At 42.9% G+C, this 27,919-nt stretch overlaps 1 protein-coding gene across 1 annotated transcript; it reads left to right on the top strand.

Annotated features, from left to right (window-relative positions):
• Window positions 1-13,759: 13,759 nt before the first annotated feature.
• On the top strand, window positions 13,760-27,275 carry LOC124777915 (proline-rich protein 4-like). Its single transcript, XM_047253468.1, has 3 exons — window positions 13,760-13,795; window positions 21,336-21,575; window positions 27,034-27,275. The coding sequence occupies exons 1-3, from the start codon at window positions 13,784-13,786 to the stop codon at window positions 27,262-27,264; spliced, it is 483 nt and encodes a 160-aa protein (XP_047109424.1). The 5' UTR covers window positions 13,760-13,783; the 3' UTR covers window positions 27,265-27,275.
• Window positions 27,276-27,919: the final 644 nt, after the last annotated feature.

The following is a 27,919-nucleotide window of genomic DNA, read 5'->3' as shown; positions in this document are numbered from 1 at the left end:
GGTCGCAGGTTCGATTCGTACCTCGGGCATGGATGTGTGTGATGTCCTTAATTAACTTTAATTAGGTCTAAGTTCTCGGCGACTGATGACCTCAGAAGTTAAGTCGCATAGTGCTCAGAGCCATTTCAACCATACGTGTAACGACATTCCTCTCAACAGCGAGTAGTTCGCCTTCCTTAATGTTCGCACATGCACTGACAATGCGCTGACGCATGTTGTCAGGCGTTGTCTGTGGATCACGATAGCAAATATCCCTCAACTTTCCCCACAGAAAGAAATCCGGGGACGTCAGATCCGGTGAACGTGCGGGGTCCTGGTGCTTCGACGACCAATCCACCTGTCATGAAATATGCTTTTCTATACCGCTTCCACCGCACGCGAGCTATGTGCCGGAAATCCATCATGTTGGAAGTACATCGTCATTCTGTCATGTTCAAATGTGTGTGAAATCTTATGGGACTTAACAGCTAAGGTCATCAGTCCCTAAGCTTACACACTACTTAACGTAAATTATCATAATGACAAACGCACACACCCATGCCCACACACACCCATGCCCGAGGGAGGACTCGAACCTCCGCCGGGACCAGCCACACAGACTATGACCACAGCGCCCTAGACCGCTCGGCTAAATGGTTCAAATGGCTCTGAGCACTATGGGAATTAACTTCTGTGGTCATCAGTCCCCTAGAACTTAGAACTACTTAAACCTAACTAACCTAAGGACATCACACACATTCATGCACGAGGCAGGATTCGAACCTGCGACCGTAGCGGTCATGCGGTTCCAGACTGAAGCGCCTTTAACCGCAAGGCCACACCGGCCGGCCGCTCGGCTAATCCCGCGCGGCACTCTGTCATGCAGTCAAACATCTTGTAGTAACATCGGTAGAACATTACGTAGGAAATCAGTACACATTGCACCATTTAGATTCCATCGATAAAATGGGGGTCAATTATCCTTATTCCCATAATGCCGCACCATACATTAACCCGCCAAAGTCGCTGATGTTCCACTTGTCATTGCCATCGTGGATTTTCCGTTGCCCTATAGCGCTTTGAATGACGCTTCCTCACTAAATAGAACGCGTGCAAAAAATTCTGTCGTCATCCCGTAATTTCTCGTGTGCCCAATGGAAGAACTGTGCACGACGTTCAAAGTAGTCGCCATGCAATTCCTGGTGCATAGAGATACGGTAGGGGTGCAATCGATGTTGATGTAGCATTCTTAACACCGACATTTTTGAGATTCCCTGTTCTCGCGCAATTTGTCTGCTACTGATGTGCGGATTAGCCGCGACAGCAGCTAAAACACCTACTTGGGCATCATCATTTGTTGCAGATCGTGGTTGACGTTTCACACGTGGCTGAAAACATACCTGTTTACTTAAATAACGTAACTATCCAGCGAACGGTCCGGACGCTTGGATGATGTCGTCCAGGATACCGAGCAGCATACATAACACACGCCCGTTGGGCATTTTGGTCACTACAGCCATACATCAACACGATATCGACCTTTTCCGCAATTGGTAAACGGTCCATATTAACAGGGTAATGTAACGCGAAGGAAATACTGTGCGCACTGGCGAAATGTTACGTGATACCACGTACTTATACGTTTGTGACTATTACAGCGCCATCTGTCACAAAGCGAAAAAAGTGGTCCAAACTAAAAAGAATACGGCGCTGCGGTCGGCAACGCCTACATGGCACAACAAGTGTCTGGCGCAGTTGTTAGATCTGCTACTGTTGCTACAGTCGGCGCACGAGCGATAGGACACAGCATCTCCAAGGCAGCGATGAAGTGGCGATTTTCCCGTACGACCAGTTCACGAGGGGTCCTTGAATATCAGCAGTCCGGTAAAACATCACATTTCTGACATTGCTACTGCCGGGAAAATATCCTGCAAGAACGGGGCCAACGACGACTGCAGAGAATCGTTTAACGTGACAGAAGTGCAATCCTTCCGCAGACTGTTGCAGATTTCAGTGCTGGGCCATCAATAAGCGTCCGCGTACGAACCATTCAACGAAACATCATCGATATGGGCTGGTCGAGCCGAAGGCCCACTCGTACACCCTTGACGACTGCACGACACAATGCCTTACGCCTCAGCTAGGCCCGTCAATACCGACATTTGACACTTCTGCTGGCCACCAGACTCCCCAGACATGAACATTATTGAGCATATCTGGGATGCCTTGCAACGTGCTGTTCAGAAGAGATCTCCACACGCTCGTTCTCTTACGGATTTATGGACAGCCCCACAGAATTAATGGTGTCAGTTCCCTCCAGCACTACTTCAGACATTAGTCGAGTCCATGCCACATTGTGTTACGGCACTTCTGCGTGCTCGAGGGAGCCCTACACGATATAGCCAGAAGTTCTAGTTTCTTTCTGTCTTCAGTGTATACACACATGTATTAAATTTTTGGAGTGACAGGCTTTGGAAAACTAGCCCGTTGTCTCGCACAACTGATAAAGATATTGTGCATAGTGGCTCAGGATGTTGTACCTAGGAAGATATGACGTTTCTTGGCCAGTGTTTGAAGTCATTTATCGATTTTAGAATCATATGCAGGAATGTGCGTAGTTTACGGCATTTCCTACATATTTTTGTTGTGAGACATGAGTTTGCCTTTTATGTAGCCGTTGTAAATATTTGTAGTTCTACACATTTAAGTTCTGTATAGTTTATTAATACGTTTTGGAATTTATCGTTGTTCTTCAGTTACAGAATTTTATGGTGAGTATAACTAGTTATAAAACATCTAGACAGTTAAGACATACTTGGTCCCTCGGGCACCATCTTGTATCTTGAAACGGAAGAATGTCTTCTGTCATGGACCATGTGGTATTTTCAAATGACCTGAGCGCTATTAGTATGCAATGAAGTAATAATTTGACAGACTACTAACTTGCGCCATTGATAAGATTTTCAGTATTGCAACATCTTTCCTGGGACATGATCATGTTATACCTTATAACATTTTCTCACTTTTGCAGAAAACTTTCTTCTTCGGAGTAATTTTTGTAAGTTCAGAAAAATGGAATGTTATCATTTAAAAATGGATTAAGAGAATATATTAAGCTTCTATTACAGAGCTGGCTAGAAGCGAAAGTTCGAAAAATGTTCCCACTTATAACACTGTTCCCTATAAATATTGACAGTTATTTACGATTATCAGTGAAATTAATTGCTAATATTAAATATACAAAGAATTACATTCACAATCACAGAAAAATGAAATACTTGTAAATAAATAAATGACACATCGATTTGAAGTGGGTCGTAATTTAAGAAAATTAGTATCAATGTGATAATAGTTCGCTCTTTCTAGTTACAGCAACAACATAATCGGGCAGGACATACTATAATTCTGGGAGCTTTAGAGGTTCATAAATAGCGGAAACAATGAGAGTTACCAAATCGGACAACCTAAATTCATTTGGTGTAGGTTATATGAGGGCTCTAGTCACGGTACAATAAGAGCATTTACTTCATCCAGATCTGTCAAGCGTGCGAGGCATGATGCTGCTCGTAAAATGAATGAGCGGTGACACCAGAGCAATACGACAGTGATTCCGCGTTTCCGAGCGGGAATTACGCAGGGAAACAATATCTCACTGAGAGACTATTGCTGGTTTCCAACTACCGTCCACAATAGGGTGGCCACACATTTCCTGAGAGGCGTGTCGACCGCGGAGAGGCAGAAACCGTTCCGATAACAACCAGCTGCGGCGTGATACACGACGCGCCACGTGCAAAACACGGCAGCTTCTGCAAAGAGGGTAGCCAATTATGGGGCGAATTGGTCGTATAACAGCGTCCGCCGGATAACCTATCCGGCCCAGCCGCTGATGGCCAATTAGATGATTTGTTGATGGGGGAGCGTGGATATTGCCGGCCGCGCTGCGCAAATACACGGTTTCAATTGCTCGCCGCGGCGCGGCGCTGTGTGTTTACTAGCGGCCACCGACAAATGAAGAGCGATGCGTCGCCTCTGGGGAACCGGCGACCCGGAGCTCGGCGCCATTGCACTGCGTTCAAGTCGAGCCCGACAGGTATAATCTCTCTCTCTCTCTCTCTCTCTCTCTCTCTCTCTCTCTCTCGCGATGAACTTTCTGTGTTGTTTATTTACTCCTGCTTTCAGTGGAAATCCCAGTAAGAGAGCTATTGGCCTATCGTGCTGGTTTGGAAACCAATTGCCAATAATCATCCTGATGTTCTCCTTTAGTCGTGTTACCGTCGAATTAATCCCCAATATACAGGAGAGTAGTTCAATAAATAATATCCTACAATTTTGTTTCTCAAAACACATTTATTCTTAAGCTTCCTGTATGCGCGCCTATTCTTGTCACACGAGCAGGCGCGTGTTGTAAAATTTACATCGACATTTGTCAATAAAAACAAACATGGTTAACAAACTATAATATTTGTTGAAGAAAGCAGTTCACGTTCTCTATCTTCAACATTTATAACATAATATTTTGCTCTTTTAGTTCTTTTAATAACAATTCAGGCAGTTATTCTCACTTACGTTCACTTTCAAAACATCTCTGACAGACAACTTTTTTCCTAGTGTGCTGTTTACAAGCAGTGCTATTAATCTATCATATTTAACTGATGTGGATCAATTGTTTTGTCGTCCGCAAAGGGTACATGTCCCGCGTTTTTACGCTGGGGGTTCAGGGTGCTATCTTCGGTTGTCGATGCTTCAGCACGAAATTGCTTAAGAAATACAGTGAGATCGGCTGGTAATGATTTGAGTTCAGCTCTAAATACGAGTTGTTCTTTCATTAGATCTTTTGAGATAAATGCGACTTCGCGAAGTTATTTCTCGCTTTGTGCAGGAAAACAATATTTGTGAATTAATTCCAGCAATGTTAGAAAAGAATGAACAATTAGCCTATGGCCATTACCTCATAATTCTTGAAGCTGAGTAACAAGCTCGCATTTTATCTACAAAGTCAACCCCATCTTTTGTGACGTTGTAATCAGCCATGATTCCATGTTTGTGTGTTTCTTCAACTGTCGCCGTGTTATGCATACTAGACCAAAGTATGACAACACGGTTTTTACGTGGAACGTGTGGTCTTATCAAGCTGAAATCCAAAGACTGCACATCCAGTTTCTCCTGTCTTGTTTGGGAGAATTTCTGGAGGAATTTCACGTCTGTTCTTCCTCATTGTACTAATGTAAGTGATTTTCTTCTGCAGCAAGTATTGAGAAAGGAGGTAGATTGTGTAACAACTGTCAGTTGTGAAGTTCCTGGTGCAGTTTTCTATAAGCATCACAATTCTCTCCCCTTTATCCTCAGACAACGTACTGAATCTACCCACAACGGCTCTGAGAGGGTGAAGCATTTCATCTGTTTTGAATTCATTCAAGCTGTTGACAGCAAAAAAATGATTCAAATGGCTCTGAGCACTATGGGACTTAACATCTATGGTCATCAGTCCCCTAGAACTTAGAACTACTTAAACATAACTGACCTAAAGACATCACACAACACCCAGCCATCAAGAGGCAGAGAAAATCCCTGACCCCGCCGGGAATCGAACCCGAGAACCCGGGCGTGGGAAGCGAGAACGCTACCGCACGACTACGAGCTGCGGGCGACAGTTAGGAACAAAAGCGTCCAGTACCGTACGAACTGCATCCAACTTATCAGTTTTTCTCCTGTCGTTCCTAGTTTGCATGTCATCAACCCGCTTACAGCGTAGAAGAAACAGAAAACTTTTGAACCCATTGCACATCTAAGCAGTTTCATTGCTGTTCCATCTTCTGCCCAGATGATGGCCTTTTCTTCTTCCAGTTAAAAAAAGAATCCTAAATACAGACATTATCTCGTGTCTCGATATAAGTTTATCATCTCTCTTGCGCGAGAATTGACGTTTCTCGCTGTCTATTTATAAACGAGTTTGTATAGTTTACGACTTCATCAATAACTTCAAGGTAAGTTATTTTCAGAAAAGTACTAACTTCATCGGTTATATCCATCACATTTCGCTTTAGCCGGCCTCTGTGTCCGAGTGGTTTTAGGCGCTTCAGTCTGGAACCGCGAGCCTGCTACGGTCGCAGGTTCGAATCCTGCCTCGGGCATGGATATGTGTGATGTCCCAAGGTTAGTTAGGTTTAAGTAGTTCTAAGTCTAGGGGACTGATGACCTCAGACCCAAAGTGCTTAGAGCCACATTTCGCTTTGGATCTGGTAGAATTTGGACGATGTTTTTCTGCTGGTTTTTGACGTTCATCACACTCGCTTTTACACTAATGTGTAGCTTTGTCTTTCCAATAAAGAACACCCGCACATCTGCTATCTCTTTAAGATCATTACCACCCTCATACCGAAGTTCAGAGTCATGGTCTTCGATCTCGTATTCAATGTATACAGTGTATACAGAAAAGTCGAAACAACCGCCGGTGACACTGAATACTAATGTGGGAAGTGATTCTTGAGTTTCTCCCTGCGTATTTGATAATCAAAATATCCACGGGTATGCTGCCGGTCTATAGTGTCCAATGGGCACAATATTTCAGTGATCATACAAGTCGCCATCATCAGGTGAACTAACGGACTGAGCTCCTGTGAACGTGACGGCACGGAGATCCGTACGCTATGGCTGCTCAGAGGGAACTGGGTTCGGTCGCGGCGGCAGATTCAACGTGCTCTCCGCCCAACCACTGCAGCACAACCTGTTGAGATGGATGAAGTCACGAGGGAGGAGGTAGGCACTGCATTTATTCCATACACAGGCGCACTCTCGGGGAAAATCGCCCGCATTCTGAAGAAACACCGGGTCGGAACTATGTTTTGTCCTCCAAATAAAACTCGTGCACTGGTGGGGAGCGCCAAAGATGACCTGGGTTTGAGGAAGGCCGGCGTGTACCAGATTCCGTGTCAATGTGGCAAGTCGTATATTGGTCAGACGATGCGTACCGTCGAGGATCGATGCCGTGAACACCAGAGGCACACTCGACTGATGTATCCGAGCAAGTCGGCGGTCGCTGAACATTGTTTGTCGGAAAATCACGCCATGGAGTATGACCGCACGAGGATTCTGGTACAGACGTCGAGATACTGGGACAGCGTTGTTAGAGAGGCCATCGAAATTCGCACCAATGACGACCTCATAAACCGTGACTGTGGCTATAATCTTAGCAAGGCTTGGGAACCAGCGATCGGGTTAATCAAGAGTAAATCGAGCAAGTGTATAGTTGTGACGGCCACGGCGGACAGAGCCATCACACCGACGTCATCTCAGACGCCGTCGCAATCTGTTCCACCGCGCGACCGTGGCGCGGGGCGCGGACGGCGGAGGGAGCGCGCCGCGGGCGGAGGGTATTTAAATCGGCCGCCGCCGCGACCGAACCCAGTTCCCTCTGAGCAGCCATAGCGTACGGATCTCCGTGCCGGCACGTTCACAGGAGCTCAGTCCGTCAGTTCACCTGATGATGGCGACATGTATGATCGCTGAAATATTGTGCCCGTTGGACACTATAGACCGGCAGCATACCCGTGGATATTTTGACTAATGTGGGAACATTAAGAGTGCGATGGAAGTTCTACTGTTAAATGTAGAGGAGAGAGCTGATAGGTGGAAAGAGTACATCGAAGGCCTCTATGGAAGAGAAGACTTATCTGATGACGTGACAGATGAAGAACCTGGAGACAATGTAGAAGAAATAAGGAATCCAGTATTAGAATCGATTTTAAATTAGCTTTGTAAGAATTAAGATCGAATAAGCCAGAAGGGATACATAAAATCCCATCAGAATTTCTAAAGTCACTTGGGGGAGTGGTAACAAAACGACTGTCCACTTTGATGTGTCCAATGTATTGACTCTGGCGATATACCATCAGACATTCGGGAAAATATCATTCACAATTCAGGAAATTGTAAGAGGTGACAAGTGCCAGAATTATCGCACAATCAGTGTCACTGCTCTTGCATCCAACTTGATGACAAGAATGACGTCCAGAAGAACGGAAAAGAAAATCGAGGATGTATTAGATGAAGATCAGTTTGGCTTTAGGAAAAGCAATGTCACCTGAGAGGCAGTTATGACTATGTGATTGATAACGCGGACAAGACTAAAGAAAAACCGAGTTACGTTCACAGAATCTGTCGAACTGGAAAAAGCGTTCGACGTTGTATTATGGTGCAAGATGTTCAATATTCTGAGAAAAATATGGGTAAGCTACATGGAAATGCGAATGATCTAAACATGTATAAGACCAAAGAGGGAACAATAAGAGTGGAAGACGAAGGACACAGTACGCGGAATAAAAAGGGTATAACAGAAGGATGAAGTCTTTCGCCCCTAATGTTAAATCTATACATCGAAGAAGCAATGACGTATAAAAAAGAAAGGTTCAAAGTGAAATGATATCAGTGTTAAGATACGCTGATGACACTGTTATCGTCAGTGACAGTGAAGAAGGATTACAAGATCTGCTGAATGAAATGAACAGTCTAATGATTACAGAATATGGACTGAGAATCATACAAAGACGAAAGTAACGAGAAGTAGCGGTAATGAGAATAGCGTGAAACTTAATATCATAATTGCTGATCATGGAGTAGATGAGGAATTCTGAAAACAAGGAAGAAAAGTAAGCTATGACGAACGGAGCAAGGAGGACATAAAAAGCAGACTAACATTGGCAAAAATGGCATTTATGACCAAGAGAAGTCTACTTGTATCAAACATAGGCGTTGATTTATGGAATAAATTTCTGAGAATTTGTGTTTGAAGCACAGCATTGTACGAAAGCGAAATATTGACGGTGAGAAACCCGGAAAAGAAGGGAGTCGAATTGTCTGAGATGTGATACTACAGAAGAACGCTTAAAAATTGGTGGACTGATAAGATAAGGAATGAGGAGGGTTTTTAGAGAATAGGCGAGGAAAGGAATATATGGAAACATCGCGGAATAACTTTCATGGTACTAGAGGGACCCGTAGAGGGTAAAAATTACAGAAGGAGACAGAGATTGGAATACATCCGGCAAATAACTGCGGACGTACGTTGCAAGCGCTACTCTGAGGTGAAGAGGTTGGCACAGGAGAGGACTTCGTAGGGCGCCTCATCAAACCAGTCAGAAGATTGATGACTCAAAAAAAATCAATCTATATTTCTTTTACCTCTGTTATTTTCTGCATGGTATCCATCACGTTTTATAGCCATGTGCAAGCGTTGTACAAGAGCACGAATTCCCTGTTGTTAGAAGCTCTTGTCCTCTGCTCGCAGCCATGTTTTCATTAAACATATTACTCTCTCATCATCTTCAAAGTGCATCTCACGTAGAGAATTTTTAAGTGGCCCAACCGTATGGAAGTCCGAGAGGGGCTCCTGCACTTTAGAGTGAATGAGGCAATGATGTACAACGCATTTTCGTGATGTGTTTCAGGTTCCTGTGCGTGGAAGTGTATTGTCGTGTTGGAGTAATATTACTGTTGGACTCTTTTCAGACCGAGCACGTCTTCTCACATGTCTCTGAATTAATGGTTGACCCTTTTGACAACACATTCACGAGAAAAACACCACTTTTGTCGCAGTAGACGGTCATCGTGACCCAGCAACGGGAGCTGTGTTGATAATCTTCTTTTTTGGTTATTGGTGGCGGCATGCCAGTGACCGCCTCTTCTGCTTCTGTATCAATGTGATGTACGCAGGTTTCGTCACCCGTAATAATCCGTGACAGAAGGTCTCTCCATCGACGTCTCATAATCCGAAGGAATTTTTTTAATTATTTTTTAAAGAAGAAACAACATGGCTTCACATATTCAAGAGTCTGCCTATGCGCACGCTTTTCCAGTGCTCACTAGCCAACTGACAAGAACCCGTTTGCACGAATAATGGCATCACGTCATTCACCAGTGGCTGTCACACGACTTCCCAAGGTGGTCCACACGGAGCTCAGTTTCTGCCTCTTCTGACGCTTTATCTCTAATTATTCATCACCCAGCAGTGTTACAATCTGCTTCATTACAATACACCTAAGACCCACATTTATTAGTATTCACGGCGGTTTCTCTGTCCATAAGCTGGAATTCAATTTTCTTGTAACGAGAGTCTTGCGTAGTCGCCATTTTGGTGGTTCACTATGGAGTTAGATTCAGCTTGGAAACAAAAGGTACATGGTATGCGTGTATATGAACAGACGTTGAACTGTTAAAATAATCCTGCTACCTACAAGATCCCCAGATATGTCTCCGATAGATCATACCTCTAATGTCAACTTCATTGCAGAGCTAATATCCAAGTTCTCAAGGACCAGTTACAATAGTTGTGGGCTTGCTTTTCTTGACAGAATGCACGTTGAAAATCGCCTAATACACTACAGTTATCTTTTTCATATTTTCAGTGTTTCTCAAATAATTGTCTTAGGGTGAAAATGTGACCTGTTATCTATTTGTTTACTTTTTCGCTATGTATGATGGTAATTTCCTGAAAATAATGATAGACAACACCTTGTAGGTTTCATTTAGCAACTTGAAGCTCTGTAACGTAGCAAGTTATTACGAAATAACATTCAATGCTGTAAGGCAACCGAGTACGAGTAGCACGGTGGCTTCAGGATGGCTATGTTTTTTCTTTGCTCTTACTAAAAGCACAGCTGACTGTTACCAGCCGTGAGAGCGATCTCAAATAACATTCAGTCGGTACGCAAATTCATACCCCCTACGAATGTATGGTAATTATCACCAGATTTTGTTCAAACCTGGTACGCAATCTTTTGTTATTAAGGAAGGGATCCTGTCAAAAATTCAGATTTTTACCTATTATAGTTACGGAGATTGAGAAAATTACTGAAATGTCCTAAAACCGACACTTACGTTTCAAAACTCAGTTAGTAACAATAACCAAATGTCTTTTGTTATCATCTGTATTCATAGCAAAGCTCACAGTATATAAAATCACTTAACAGAAATTTTCTTTTCAAAACTTTAATTACTCTTCGTTATCTAGTATAAAAAATCATTCAAAATTATTATTTGCTTATTACTTTTGTGTGAATACATGGAAATCAATGAGAGAGTGTATGCGGGACATACGTTAAAATTTAATGTCATTTTATGTAAAATATTATAAAACTGAACCGTGTGAAAATTGTGTTGCAACCACGATGCTGATGACGTATGTTGATGTGTGCTTGCTTTTGTAAGAAAGCAGCCAGGATAAAAGTCTGAAGCGGAATAAGTTTCTATGTTAATTTAAAGAATATTTTGCATTTAGTACTATTTTATTAAACAATATATTAGAAACTGAAATTGTAATGACGCAAATGATTATCTGATTAGTGGTTGGCTAAGGCAAGTTTTGCCGCGAGAATGATGTGGAAGGATCATTCTGATTGGTCATTAAGATCAGTAGCCATTCAGAATCAAGCGGTTCTCGTGTGCAGATAATTAAATAGGCAGAGAGGAGAGGAAGATCGAGAGAGTCGCTCGCTAACCTGCTTCCGAGTGCTAGAGATCTCCGCGAGCATAGTATGTGAAATGAAGAGTTAGTGAGATCATTTCATGTAGAACGTGTCGTGAGTAAAGCGGTTTAAATTACGAACATTTTGAGGAATGTGTGATGTTCTGAAATTAATTAGCTGAAGTTTTATGAGCGTGTGAAATTTTCGGTCATAATGACAATTCCGCGTGGCACATTCCGCGTTCTTGGTGGAATACTTTGGCAAGCGCTTCTAACGTTGAAGACCACTGAAATTACCGAATATTCAACTCGCTAATAGTGGTGGGTCAGTGACTTCTAGATCGAAAATTTAATCGAGTCGGACTTTCAGAAATTCTGGCTGCTTTTACGTTTGAAATATGTTGGGTAGACAGTGAACTTGGAATGATAAAGCATTTGCATTATTAAATACGGACTTGATAGCCATTTCATGTGCTTCCTTATGAATAAAATTACGTTACTAGAATTTTCGAATGCTTACTGCAGTTAAACTGCATTCTCCTGCCGCCCGAAATTTGTGAAAAATGAACTTACAGGAACTGATTTGCAACTTGAGTTACGCGGCCTCTGTGTGGTAGGTATTAGGTGGTGGTTTCATCAACGCTGCTTTACACTGCCTAGCGTGTATCTACTGCTGCAGAGTGAAGGGACGTCGGAAGAAATATAGAGGTAGATGAACTGTTCGATGAAAGTGACTGACAGAGAGTAAGGAGACGAAAGAACGTGTTACGTCGGTGCCATTTGTTACGTTATATACCGGGTCATCAAAAAGTCAGCATAAATTTGAAAACTGAATAAATCAAGGAATAATGTAGATAGAGAGGTACAAATTGACACACATGCTTGGAATGACATGAGGTTTTATTAGAACCAAAAAAATTCAAATGTTCAAAAAATGTCCGACAAATGGCGCTTCATCTGATGAGAATAGCAATAATTAGCATAACAAAGTAAGACAAAGCAAAGATGATGCTCTTTACAGGAAATGCTCAATATGTCCACCATCATTCCTCAACAATAGCTGTAGTCGGGGAATAATGTTGTGAACAGCACTGTAAAACATGTCCGGCGTTATGGTGAGGCATTGGCGTCGGATGTTGTCTTTCAGCATCCCTAGACATGTCGGACGATCACGATACACTTGCGACTTCAGGTAACCCCAAAGCCGATAATCGCACGGGCTGAGGTCTGGGAACCTGGAAGGCCAAGCATGACGAAAGTGGCGGCTGAGCACACGATCATCACCAAACGACGCGCGCAAGAGATCTTTCGCCCGTCTAGCAATATGGGGGTGGCGTTTTTTTTTTTTTTTTTTGTTCTAATAAGACCCCATGTCATTCCAAGCATGTGTGTCAATTTTTACCTCTCTATCTACATTATTCCGTGGTTTATTAAGTTTTAAAATTTATAATGACTTTTTGATCACCCGGTATATTCATAAAATACGTAAAGTACGGTTTATAACCGATAAAAATGTCAATATTTACGTGACGTACCGTCACAAACGACAGAACGATCCCGCTCCGCCGCAGCCCCTTTTCCTGTTATTCTGATCACCGTTGGGGCCTTGTTGTTTCTAAGTCGTTTCAGAGCAATCTTCACACCATTTTCAGTCACACTCGGCTGCTTCTACTACAGTCGGCCTTACAGTTTGCTTCATCTAATAATACGCTAAAGAGTTCAAGAGCAGAACTGATTCAGCTAGCGAACAAAAGAAAAAAAATAGATGGCGCAAAGGTAGAGAGGAGAAAACTGCTGATAAGACCTTTTTATCGTAGGATTTTATCCACGCGACCGCCAAGGAGTGTCTCCCGGGCGACCGCGCTTTCCGTTCGCCAGGTCAGACGCTTGTCGGTGCAGCGGACAGCCGGCCTGCGCGACCAATCGACTAGAAGCCCACTCCGGCGCCTTTGTGACGCCCGCAGCCAGCAGCCCGCGCCAGCGCGCCGAGGCAAATCGTTTCCGAGTGAGGGGAGCGACTTCCGTGTCCACTCGGCTGCCGCCGGCGCCTCACACACGGTTGGCGCCGCCTGCGTCTGCGAATCTCGGTCGAGGGCTTCTGCCTCCCGGAGGAGGAGGGGAAGGAGCAGTAAGAGGTGGAGAAGAAGGCGCCGGTAATTGTGGTGCGGGCGTCGTCTGGCCAGAGGAGTAGGAAGGGAGGGGAGTGGGCGCTGGAGGTGACCGTCGAGAGGCGGCGGACAGAGAATGGCCCTCGCGAAGAAAGTGCCCACCAGCCTATAAGAGCCGGCGGCGGACACCGAGGGGCAGTCAGTTGCGGCCCGGACGTCCTTACGGAAAACTGCAGCCATGCAACTAACGGTAAAGCTGCTAGCCGGGGTCTTACCTCTATCTCTCTGTCTTTATGCGGCTCGCAGATCGCTAAGATCGCTATCTGCCTCCTTTGGGTTATCTGTTGTTCTCTTTAGTCCGAAGATCGGTCTGATGCTGCTTTCCATGCTAGTCTTTCGTGTACAAGCCTCTTCATCAGTTTACAGTAATTGGAAGAAAGTCATCGAGTGAGATAGAAGTAATAACTGGCGTACCTCGAGGAAGTGTCGTAGGTCCTCTGGTGTTTTGATCTACATAAACTATTTAGGGGACAATCTGACCAGCCCACATAGATTGTTTGCAGGAGATGTAGTCATTTACCGTCTTGTAGAGTCATGAGATGATCATAACCATCTGCAAAAAGATGTACACGAGATATCCGTATGCTGCGAAAAATGGCAGTCAACTCTAAATAACAAAAACCATGAATTGATCCACAAAAGTAGTAAAAGGAATCCGCTAAATTTTGGGGAACTTTCTCATTCCGAGAAATGAGAAGGAGCGATCTGTTTTACTTGGTAAAAAACCTTATATAGCCAATGTCGCATAAATAATTGGAAACTCATGCCTAGTTGACATACTAGTGGATAAAATGTAGCACATTATGCAAAGGTTTGTCACAAATACAATAAAAAAGCACCTTGTTTTCATGGTCATGTCCGTATATGTAAACAAATGTGGTATTTTGCATTTTACCGTATACTGTGTTTCTTAAGATTCAACAGACACCTATGAGCGCATATACGGACATGGCCATCGGCCCAAGGTGCTTTTTTATTCTAAATCTTTTATTGCCGATAAACCTTAGCATAATGTGCTACATTTTAACAGCTAATATGACAACTTGACATGAGGTTCAAGCTAGCAAAGAAAACCTTTTCTAACAATAACGTTTGAAGACCAGAAGAAAACGTTCGTCGAAAATAAGTATTTGTATGATAATCTTGTGGGGAAAGCAAACTGAAGACTGATTTATTGGCAAAACAGAAAATGCGATGCGTCTACCAAAGACGCTGTATACACTTCGCTTGTCTGCGCTCTTCTGGAGTATTGCTGTGCGGTGTTGGATTCGCATCAATTAGGATTGACGGAGGACATCGAAAAAGTCCAGAGAATGGCAGCTCGTTTTCTACTGTGGCGAAATGGAGGAGAGAGTGCCACGGATATGATTCGAGAATTGTGGTGGCAATCATTAAAGCAACGGTGTTTTTCGTTGCGACAGGAGCTTCTCATGAAATTTCAATCACCATGTTTTTCTTCAGAGTGTGAAATATTCTGCTGGCACCCACCTACATAGGGAGAACTGATTATCGTAATAAAATAAGAGAAATAAGAACTAGCACGAAAAGATTTAATTGTTTGTCTTTTCCCGCTCGTTGTTCGAGAGTGGGACGCTAGAGAAGTAGCTTGAAGGTTGTTCAGTGAACCCTCTGCCGGGCACTTAATTGTGAATTGCACAGTAATCATTTAGATGTAGATGCAGATCTTTTCGTAACTACTCCAGCCTACATCCGTTTGAATTTGCATACGGTAATCATGCCTTGGCGTACCTCTACAATTCCCCCACCATTCTCTCTCTATCTCTCTCTCTCTCTCTCTCTCTCTCTCTCTCTCTCTCTCTCTCTGTCAGACACACACATACACACACAGTCTTAGAGTATTGTTCATCTGTATGGAACCCTTACCAGTTGGGTCTGATTAAAGAGATTGAGAAGGTCCAAAGAAGAGTGGCAAGATTCGTGACTGGTACATTTAGCCATCGCGAGAGCGTTACAAATGTCGACGCGCTAAACAGAAGGGGCTGCTCACTAAATTCCGAAATCCAATCTTCTCCGTGGATTTAGAGCATATATTACTACCACCAACTTTCAAATCGCGTAATGATCATCATTCAAAGATAAGGGAAATAAGAGCTCGTACTGAGGTGTTCAAACAGTCGTTTTTCCCTCGCACGATCCGCGTGTGGAACAGAGGGGGGGGAAATATGACTTTGGCGCGCATTGTGCCCTCCGCTTCACACCGCTTGGTGGCTAGCGGAGTATATATGTAGATGTAGATGTAAAAGGTGCTTTATTTGCAAGTTCCGGTTTCACGCCAATATACACGCATCTTTAGCTGTATTATGGTTACATTTTCATAATGTAGACCGACAGTTACTGAGTCTCAGCATTAGGGAAGTTATCCACGTTAATAGTCAAATAATATTGGAGGGTTGTCATAATAAAACTTAGTACATCCAAAAGATGCTTTGTACATTTGTACATTTTGACAAGGACACTTTGGATGTACTCAGTTTTATTATGACATCCCTCCAATGTAGTTTGTCTTTTAACATAGATAATTTCCCACTTGCTGGGAATCCGTAATTGTCCATCCATGTAATGAAAATATAACCATTATAAATCTAAAGATGCGTCTATAGTGAGTGAAATTGGTAGTTGCAAATAATACACCTTCAAAGAGCTCTGCGGATTTTGGAAACACCTCATCATTTTTTACTTTTTTAATTTTTATAATTTTTGTTACAATTTCAATTATTATTGGGTGTAGAGTGTTTTTAATTGTATTCACAAAGTTCTACTATAACAGTAAATTTCGATAGCTCCTATTCTCTTCTTGGCTCATCTGCTTACTGTTGACGTTTCACTTTAGTACAACGTTCAAATACTTCGGAAAAGAGTTCCGAACATTTAAATATACTTGAGATGTTAACAAATTCCATTTCTTCAGGCATACTTTTCTTGCAATTGTCAGCCCGCATTTTATGTTCTCTCCCACTTCGGCCATCGTCAGTTATTTTGCTACCCAAGGAGCAGAACTCATATACTACTAATGTAATTCCCTCATCATCGTCTGATTTAGATCAACTACATTCCATTACCCTTCTTTAATTTTTGTTGAAATTGTTCTTATAATCTCTCGTCAATACATTATCCACGTCCTTCAACTGAAGTTCAAAGTCCTAAGCTGAACTGCAGGGTCTTTGGCAAACATCATAGCTTTCATTTCTTCTCCCTGAATTTTAATTCCCTCCCCAAAATGGCACCGTGGTTTCGTCACGGTGCAAATACGTTGCATATATTGCGTTTACGCGAGGTATGCCAGTCGCAGTGAAGTACTGGCTCATCGTATCGTGCTGAGGACCGGTAGACTGTATTTGCCACGATGTAGTTTCTTTTTGTAATTGCGTAAATAATTACTCTGCATATCTGACCAAGATATTTTTGTCGCCGAAGTCGGAAACGGGTCCCGTAAAAATACTTGGGTGGGATGAGAGAAGCCTGAGTACTTATCGACCCTGTACGCAGCGGCTGCTAAACAAGGAGAGGAAGTTGGCTGCAATGACAACAGTTACATCAAAATTCTTATTATGAACGAGTCGCCAACACTGATAATTCCAGTAAGGCAAGCGATTACATACATTTACATTTATTATATCCACTTGACTGACCACTTTACGTAGCACGTCTGATGTCAGGATGTTTAACGCGCTTGTGGGTTTAACAAATGACTCATAATAACCCTAAATCTCGCCATGTATCTTAAGCTTTCTGGTGCAAACGAGTTTTAGCACACATATCGGTCACCAAGACGACATACCGCTGGGCTCTCGTCAGTCCAACAAGCCCATATTAGAAATCAGTGTTACAAAGTCTCCTCTAGCTGAGAACTTCTCCACGTTTTCCTGGGTTAGAATCCTGGACAGATAGCTGCAGTTTCTAAAGAATGCCATCAACCACGGGCCGGACATCCCTCCATTCTGTCTGCCTTTGCTCTTACCTTTTATTAAATTCTGGCATTCTAGTCTCCTACCTTACATTTCTCTCTTCTGAACATTCCTCTTAAATATTAGTGTATTACTTCAGTTATCTCTGTTTTGTGATTTGCTGATACGGTGTTTGACGCACGGAAATTATTAGGTCCCGTTGGAGGAACGCTACGTGTCCAGGCTACTCCAACAATTCCACCCGAACCAATGTTCTGCTCTTCCGGGTGGCCATTTCGGAGAATAAGCGACGTATCTGATCTACAAGTGGCACCGCTATCCTCTCGCATCATCCGCTGTGCCCAACGTAGAAAATCAACCGCACAAAGTCTAATTGTCCAGCGCCTATAAAATGCTTAATAACTAGGCGGCAGGACTCTGTCGCTACCATCTTCAGTCCTGCGTCAGATATGGAAAAATAAGTTCATTAGAAAAGGTAGACTTCTATGGATCATGCTGAAAAAATTTTCAGACCACACCCAACAACCAACATTTGATTTTTAAAGGAACAAACAGCGATCTATAATCCGATTTCTGTCGAGTGAGACCAACTCAAAAAGAAAACGTATTATTACGCTACAGAATATGAAAATTACAAATTTTTGAACTGATATTAAAAAACTGCACTCATTTATAAATTTACAGTGTTATGTAACGATGTACATAGAATGAGATACCAGTAGTTGATTATACCTCTTTTACGCTGGTATTGTTTATTCTATTGCTCCATTCTATGAGGCGATCGAAGTGGTTGGTGTTGTTATGAAAAAGTTTCCTGTGAACAAACAGGACTAAGTACTCTGAGGTGATAAGAGTAATGGGATACCTCCTAACACCATGTCGGACCTTCTTTTGCCGGGCATAGTGCTGCATATCAACGTGACACAGACTCAACAAGTCGTTGGAAGTCGCCTGCAGAACTACTGAGCCGTGCTGCATCTATAGCCGTCTCTAAGTGCAAAAGTGTTGACGGTGCAGTATTTTGTGCACGAACTGACCTCTCGATGATGTCCCATAAATGTTAGATGGGATTCATGTCGAGTTATCTTGCTAGGTAAATCATTCTCTCGATCTATCCAGAATGATCTTTAAACCATTCGCGAACAACAGTGGCCCAGTGATGTGGCGCATTGTCATTCATAAAAAAATCCACCGTTGTTTGGGAACATGAGATCCGAGAATGGCTGCAAATGGTCTCCTAGTAACCATTTCTAGTCATTGATCGTTTCGGTTCGACGAGAAGACCCAGTTCATTACACGTAAACACAGTCCACATCATTATGGAAGCACCACAGCCGGTCGGAGTGGCCGAGCGGTTCTAGGCTGTACAGTCTAGAACCACGCGACCGCTACGGTCGCAGGTTCGAATGTGCCTCGGGCATGGATGTGTGTGATGTCTTTAGGTTAGTTAGGTTTAAGTAGTTCTAAGTTCTAGAGGACTGATGACCAAAGAAGTTATACTGCTCAGAGGCATTTGAACCATTTTTGAACCACCACCATCTTGTACAGTGTCTTGTTGATAAGTTGGCTTCCTGGCGTCTGCGCCACGCTCGAATCCCACCATCAGCTCTTACGATCTGAAATCGGGACTCATCTGAGCAGGCCACGGTTTTCCATTCATCTGTAGTCCAACCGATACCGTCACGAACCCAGGATGGGCGCTGCAGGCTATGTCGTGCTGTTAGCAAAGGCAGCCCAGTTAGTCGTCTGCTGCCATAGCCCATTAACGCCAAATATTCGCCGCAATGTTGTAGAGGATACACTCGTCGTATCCCAAGTTGATTTCTGCGGTTATTTCACGCAGTGTTGATTGTCTTGACAACCATCCGCAAACGCCGCTGCTCTCGGTAGTTAAGTGAAGGTGGTGCACCACTACGTTGTCCGTTTTTAGCGGTAATGCCTGAAATCTGGTATTCTCGGCACACTCTTGACACTGTGGATCTCGTAGCATTGAATTCCCTGACGACTTCGGAAATGGAATGTTCCATGCTTCTAGCTCCAACTATCACTCCGCATTCAAGGTCTATTAATTCGCGTCGTGTGGCCACAATCAGGTCGGAAAACGTCTTACATGAATCGCCTGAGTACAAAAGACAACTCTGAAGGTGAAGCTAATTTTTTTCAGTGTTGAAGACGGTAAGAAATGAGGGTAACGTTTCCTGGTTTGGAAGCAGACATTAGGAGAAGGCGATACCAAAGGCTAGGAGAAAGAATGGATACGGTTTAGCCAGTGCAAGTCTTAGAGCCGACAGCGTATTTGTTCTTGAAGCAGAATGGTCCTCATAAAGTTCATTATCTTATTCTTCATATTTCTCTTAGTGAAACATCAAACGTGAGATTATGTAGCTGGAAATATAACCCAGCAACGTCTCTTATTGGCCACAACTACAGAACTGGCCATTAAAATTGCTACACCAATAAGATGACGTGCTACAGACGTGAAATTTAACCGACAGGAAGAAGATGCTGTGATATGCAAATGATTAGCTTTTCAGAGCATTCACACAAGGTTGGCGACACCTACAACGTGCTGACATTAGGAAAGTTTCCAACCGATTTCTAATACACAAACAGCAGTTGACCAGGGTTGCCTGGTGAAACGTTGTTGTGATGCCTCGTGTAAGGAGGAGAAATGGGTACCATCACGTTTCCGACTTTGATAAAGGTCGGAGTGTAGCCTATCGCGATTGCGGTTTATCGTATCGCGACATGGCTGCTCGCGTTCGTCGAGATGCAGTAACTGTTAGCAGAATATGGAATAGGCGGGTTCAAGAGGGTAATACGGAACGCCGTGCTGGATCCCAACGGCCTCATATCACTAGCAGTCGACATGACAGTCATCTTATCCGCATGGCTGTAACGGATCGTGCAGCCACGTCTCGATCTCTGAGTCAACAGACAGGGACGTTTGCAAGACAACAATCATCTGCACGAACAGTTCGACGACGTTTGCAGCAGCATGGACTATCAGCTCGCGGAGACTATGGCTGCGGTTACCCTTGACGCTGCATCACAGACAGGAGCGCCTGCGATGGTGTACTCAATGACGAACCTGGGTGCATCGCGGTGAACGCACATTGGAAGCGTGTATTCGTCATCGACATACTGGCGTATCAACCGGCTTGATGGTATGGGGTGCCACTGGTTACACGTCTCGGTTACCTCTTGTTCGCACTGACGGCGCTTTGAACAGTGGACGTTACATTTTATCTGTGTTACGACCCATGGTTCTACCCTTCATTCTATCCCTGCGAAACCCCTCACTTCAGCAGGATAATGCACGACCGCATGTTGCAGGTCCTGTACGGGCCTTTTTGGATACAGAAAATGTTCGACCGCTGCCCTGGCCAGCACATTCTCCAGATCTCTCACTAACTGAAAACGTCTGGTCAATGGTGGCCGAACAACTGGCTCGTCACAATACCCCAGTCACTACTCTTGATGAACTGTGGTATCGTGATGAAGCTGCATGGGCAACTGTACCTGTACACGCCATCCAAGCTCTGTTTGACTCAATGCCCAGGCGTGTCAAGGCCGTTATTACGGCCAGACGTGGTTGTTCTGGGTACTGATTTCTCAGGATCTATGCACCCAAATTGCTTGAAAATGTAATCACATGTCAGTTCTAGTATAATATATTTGTCCAATAAATACCCGTTTATCATCTGCATTTCTTCTTGGTATAGCAAATTTACTGGCCGGTAGTGTATGTTATCACAGCAGCGGCGTGCTGAGAATGCAAATGGTGTATTTTTGTGCCGATAGGTGTCTCTACTGACGGTGGCGCTGGCGGCATGCCGAGTGGCCGCGATTCCCGGAGTTCATGTGGAGGAGATCAACGGCTACGAAGACGAGGGATACGACGGCGGCTACGGCGGCGGCTATGGCGACGACCACGGAGGCCACGTCAAAATCGTCAAGATCCCGGTCCCACATCCGGTTCCGGTGGCCGTGCCGCACCCCGTGCCCGTGGCCGTGCCGCAGCCCATCCCAATCCACATCAAGGTGAGGTCTAGACGGCTGCTACATGACAAGATAAGGAAGGTTCCAACCCTGTGACAGTCTCGAAGATTTCGTAGCATCTCTTGGATGCTCTTGCTACCAATACAGCGGAATATTTACCAAGATGTAATGGAAATTATAGCACCCCACGGGTATGCGAATTTGGAGCAATCAGATCTCTTCTGAAAGTTTCTATCTTTTAATTTTGTCGTCTTGGGAAGCCAACTTTGTTCCAGAATAGTTTAGAAAATATTCCCGGAACTGGTCGGCGCTCCCTACCAACGATCGTTAATCAAAAATGTTCAAATGGGCGTGAAATCTTATTCGACTTAACTGCTAAAGTCATCAGTCCCTAATCTTACACACTACTTAACCTAAATTATCCTAAGGACAAACACACACCTCCATGCCCGAGGGAGGACTCGAACCTCCGCCGGGACCAGCCGCGCAGTCCATGACTGCAACGCCTTAGACCACTCGGCTACTCCCCAGCGGCGATCGTTAATCCTGCTGTTTCGTTCGAATTGGTCATCAGATACATCGCACATCCAGATGGCAGCGTTTTACGCTTGAAGCTACATATGGATGTTCGCCAATATATGTTTTTCCTTTATCATGAATCATATCCTCAATACTTTGTGTCACGTATTCGAACACTTGTGGCGTCCTATACAATTTTTCCGGTTGATACTCTAATGGAAGGATTAATTAGTAGAGTAAGTATCTGTGCATGTCTTATCATTAAGTCTCACATGGAGAGACCTACTGATAGCTCACGCTTATAAGAGTGTTTCTCAAATATCTTTCTTAGTCAGTTCTGATGACTACCGTGTCATTCATTATCCTTTGCTTCCAATTAGCTATTAAGGTTTCATTCTTACATGACATTAATGGCCTATTTCTATCTTCCGATCGCTTGCCTTTGTTCAAATTTTTATTTACTTGAACCTTCTACTGAAGAAACATTAGATTTGTGATAAGCCTTTCATAGCCTCCTCGTGTCAATTCTCTTGTATACCTATTCTTTCTCTCTGCCTCGCGATGACTGGGTGTTGTGTGATGTCCTTAGGTTATTTAGGTTTAAGTAGTTCTAAGCTCTATGGGACTGATGACCATACCTGTTAAGTCCCATAGTGCTCAGAGCCATTTGAACCAACCTATTCTTTCTAGACCGGTGTACGTCTGTGGTACCTTTACATTTTATGTTATTAGATGGTTTCTTTCCCTTGACTCCTCATAGGTATCTTCAACATAAATTTCGATTTAAGTACGTCGTGCACTTTATTTAATGGCAGTTGTATAGTTAATTTCTTTCATGCAGGATAGCTGCAGTGATATGTATTCGTCCACACAGTTTATCCTGCTCTAACATTTTCTTGGTATAGTCTACAGGCCCGATTAACGTCACACCTGTCAGACATTATGTTTAACTCCAACTTACCTTTCATTTTCTTAATCACAAACATTTGATTCTTGTAGACATTGAAGTCATTTTTAAGCTTTCCTGCTTCATTATTCACACAGTTCCAAACACCGAAGCACCTTCAGTGCTTCGCCTCAATCTATAATTTCCTTGAATTTCAGAACAGTAACTGAAAATGTATGTTTCAATGATGAATTTCTTCTATAGAAACACGTATAAATATACGAATTATGATACAAAATCTCTTATCATTTTATCGCCTTCAAGTCAGATACATGATCTTCTTTCCGTTATTTTTGTTTTAAAATTTATTCCTTGAATCATATGTGAATATCTCCAATTAGTTATCAGGTTCCACATTCCACAGGAATGTGTGTTGGTTTCCACACCAACGATGAATTAGCATACCTTTGGACTCACCTAACAGTACGCGTAGGAGATCTGTATATGTGAGAAACCGTAGCTTGTGCAGTTGGCCAAGGGATTTTTATACCAGGAAGTTATTTTCTACATCTCATACTGCAAGAGTGTTGAGCAATTGTTCACAATTATGCCGAAGATTATTAGTTTTCTGTTTCAGAATACATGAAGTCCTTTAGTTCCAGTTCACTGTTGCTTCACCTTCTGTGAAGGTATTAGCACACAGACATCAGTACCAAAATCAGGCACTGTACACGATTAAAGGAAATCAGAGCGCAAACGAGTGATCTAATTAGGAAGCATGAGCAGCAGAATCGGTCATTCTAACTTCCATTCTCGGTATGGCTTGGGAAAGGTGAAAGGCGTCAGAGCCGCAATGAAAGACGCTAATAGGTGCTGCCGAGTGAAGGTATGGAGAGCAGCTGCTGCAACTACGCCACCACACCCTTCACTCCGCATTTCTCTCAGTTGCCTTCGTCGTGTACCGAAAAATGTGACAAAGAACAGGAGCATGCCAAATGATGGTACATTTCCTCGACGTGCCCGTAAAATTGCACTCTTCTATTTCTTTACATAACTCTACATACACGCTTAGATTGTTCCTTTGCGAAGGACGCTGGTACGAGGTGATTTTCATATCATTTTATATATTCAGTCCATTGTGTATTTTATACCCTCATAAAATATAAATTGCATTTCATAAGTAAGAAAAATTAGTTAATCTAGTAAATTCTGCTCTTTTGCAACCAAAGCAATTACTTTTGATGCAAGCATGATATACAGACACAAATATAAAACAATTCGTAAAATTATTGTTGTTATTTCGTCCTGAATGGAACGTTCTTAATCGTAATCAAAGACAAGAGTTTCCTGTTATTACTGACAAGTTCGAAATTTCTTTATAAATAACAGAAACATGTTGTACATAAGCTCGACGAGGTGTTGAAGCGATGTTTGACGGTTTTTCTTTTTTTTGTCAGGAAACTGCGATTTCTTACGTTATATGATAAATCGGTATTTTTTTTCAATTTTGTTATAAATAGTTTATTTTTAAGTAACAGATAAGACGATAACTATGTAGAGCATAAATGATCCCTAGGATACGTGGCCCTTTAATATACCATAACTCAGTCTCTACACGTTTCACAACTTCCGGTTTCTAGGAGAATCTGTTAGGACACTGATCAACTACGCAAACACAACGATCGAAATGAGGTGACGCCCGATAGGTATGCAACACACCTAACGTGCATCTAACATGTGTAAGATCTTAACTGTCCAAGTCTACTGGAAAACTATCGTAGTCTGCGCTTAGCTATGAAAATCTTACGGTAGCCTAAAGTAGTTTTACAACTCTAGGCAAGGCACAAAGGACGCAGTTCATTCTTATAATAGAGATGAGCTGCGCCAATTTCTTCTGGTTCACCTAGCAGCGTTCCACAGTTCTGTGCGCGGTGATTTCATTGTGTATCAGGACTGCAGATGTGAACTTGCAAACAATTGAAAAAATTAATAACGCAACTGTATTTTCTCGAGATGATATTGACACTTTACCTCTCATAAATATTCTACTTTATCAATGGGCTCTTCCACTTCGTTGTGTTATGGCTCTTCTGCGCCATGTAGTTCATCTCAAAATTGTGCTAAATCTGAGCACTTGTTACACAGCCGAACCGTTGCACTATAGAGACGGCATTAATTACGTCACTGTTTGTGAAACTAACATTACGAAGAAAGAATGAAATCGCAAGTTATTTTCAAGAATTTCAGAGGGAGGTGTAACGCTTAGACGATCAGAATTGTAGAACGATAAACCGAAATTTGATTTGTGAGTTGATGCCTTGTGCTTTACGTACATTATGTAATTAATGCAGCTGAACATTGCAGTTGAACAGAAGATGTTTTCTACAGCTCAACGTCTCGAGACACAATTTCGAAAGCGTTCTGCATGATTTACGACTGTACATTTGCATGCATCCAAATATTCCCTGTGTGTAACCGTGGCCCCTGCCCGAGATGGCAGATGGTGATAAAAAACAGACTTTTAAATATGTTTCGAATAGTGGCTCCTTCAACCTGACTAAAGTGATTCACGAAAACAGCACCATCTTACGTCCTCGACCTGCGTTTCTCCGAACGAATGCCACATTGGCTGCTCCGCATCCACGTCTAGTTACTTGGCTCTGAATTCCGTCTTCTCTTGTGATCCGGTCTGCTGAGTTTCCCAAACTACTGATGATATTCAAGAACTGGTCGCTCTTGAATATTCCACGGAGTCTCCCTTGCAGGCGCTTAGGTGTTTACCACAAATCTCTCGAAAAATCTAACTGTTGATTTCCCACTGCATATAGTTTCACAATAACGCTCCGTGATAACATAGTGAGAGAAGGTATCAACAAACCACTAATTCCGCATTTCGAAACCAATTTATTCTCCTGCTAAAGCTCATCAGTCCACATGTTTCCAAATATAAGACTAATTGTCAGTCATTACTTAAACTATACTCTTTAAGTGGTTCTGATCGCATTATAGTTACTTATCGATAGTACCTTACTGTGTACAGTTGTGCCGTCATGGAGGAATTCGAGTGTACTACACACGCTGTTTCATAGGTAATTTCTACTTATTAAGGACTCGAGTGGTACTATTCACGTATTTTTGGGGATCTCCAGACGTTAATTCGATTATTAAAATCAGCCTAGAGAAAGGCACCGGTTTCTATGAGCTAAAACTCATCGATTTGCCAGCCTCTTTTGTCCCGAAAAAATGTATTTGCTTCTTCACGCTGAAGTAAAAAGTGCGAGCTATCATTAACGGGTGTCGGCTTTACATGTGCTGTTACTGTGTGTGTTTTAAAGTTGTGTAGGACAAGGATTAAGGTAATGAAATCAGCAGTACAAGAATCCAATAGTAATAAACAAATATAATTTCAATTATCATTTGTGTGGCCATATTGTCCGTAGCTGCTCTAAAATTCCTGAGGGTATTTTCGATCTGTCGTTTCAACTACAAAAAAATGCGTGTTTCTTTTCACCAAAGGCGTTTCGCTTTATTGGGGTATAGCATCATCAGTGGTCTGTAGTTAAAGGTATGCATAATTTGACTTGTTTTTAAGATCGAAAAACAGTTCGTTAAGTGTTTTTTTGATCTTAAAAACACAGTTCGTTAACAGTTTTTCGATCTTAAAAAAGAAACAAATTATAAATATCTTTAATTACAGACCACTGATGATGCTTTACCTCAAGAAAGCGAAACGCGACTGGTAAAAAAAAAAAAGACACATTTTCTTGCAGTTGTAACTACAGAACGAAAATACCCTCAGAAATATAATATGTGTGATGATCATATTCAGATATAGCTAAATTCCAGCAGATTTGCGGCTGAAAAGGCTTAATGAGGCATCAGCCGAATTTGACGGAAAAATAATCTTTTCGAGGGGTATGATGAACTAACAATATAACAACAATATCCGTAAGTTCACATCGCAAGCTCTCTTGATCGACGTTCAGAAACATGTTTTAATGGCAAGTGGAGCAGAAAAATAACAAAAGAGAAGGAATAATATGGACAGCAGTGCTTCGGTGTGTGAGGAGGTGACATCATTGTTTTGGTTGACAGGTGCCTGAGCGTATCGAGGTTCCCGTCGTACGTACGGTGCACATACCGGTGGACAAGCCGGTGCCGGTACGTGTGGAGAAGATCGTCCCCGTGCCTGTGGTGAAGCCGGTGCCTTTCCACGTCGAGAAGCCGGTACCCGTGCCCGTGCACAAGCCCTACCCCGTCAAGGTGCCCGTCGTCAAGACCATACACCACTACATCAAGACGGGAGGCGGCCACAGCAAGTGGTGAAGCCGAGCAGAACTACCCTCTGTTGACATCTTTGTTATTGTTCGTTTTTGTTACTTTTGTAATAAAATTCTGAAATATTTGACTTGTCTTATTTTCTCGAAAATATTCCCCACATATCAATACACGAATTTACATGCCAGCAGGGACAGACTAGATGGAACAAGAAATTGTCTACAGTTTTGTACCCAAACGAGACTGCATTTATAATTGATGGAAGGGCGTGAAAGGGAGGCTCTAGTTGACAGAGTAGTGAGACAGGGCTCTAACCTGTAACTGAAGCTATTGAATTTGTGCACTGAGAAGTCTGGAAAGGGAAAAAGGCCCAAGAAATTGAAATAAAAACTCCGAAGGTTATTACAGACAATTGTAATTCTGGCAGATATGGCAAAAGACTTGGAAGATCAGTTGAACAGAATCGACAGTATTTTGAAAAGAGGTTATAAGGTGAATATCAACAACAGTGAAATAAGGATAATGAGATGTAACGGTATTTTAAGGGGCATTCAAAAAGAAACTAGCCGGAGGCATAATTCCAGAAACAAGAAGTATTGACCCTGGCTGTTGAGACACTTGTTCCACTGCGACACAAGGCAGTGAATGGCTGTTTCATAAAATTCCCGGGGCTGCGATGTTAACCAGTTCCGCATGTACAGCT

This window comes from Schistocerca piceifrons, chromosome 2 (genome assembly GCF_021461385.2).
Source record: "Schistocerca piceifrons isolate TAMUIC-IGC-003096 chromosome 2, iqSchPice1.1, whole genome shotgun sequence".
NCBI classification, from domain to species: domain Eukaryota; kingdom Metazoa; phylum Arthropoda; class Insecta; order Orthoptera; family Acrididae; genus Schistocerca; species Schistocerca piceifrons.
Note: the sequence above shows the minus strand (reverse complement) of the source record. Positions and strands in the feature narration are given on the sequence as shown.

Excerpts from the sequence above, each read along its gene's own strand:
- LOC124777915 (XM_047253468.1), top strand. Across the intron at positions 21,576-27,033 it reads CCATCCCAATCCACATCAAG|GTGCCTGAGCGTATCGAGGT; the intron begins GTGAGGTCTAGA and ends TTTGGTTGACAG.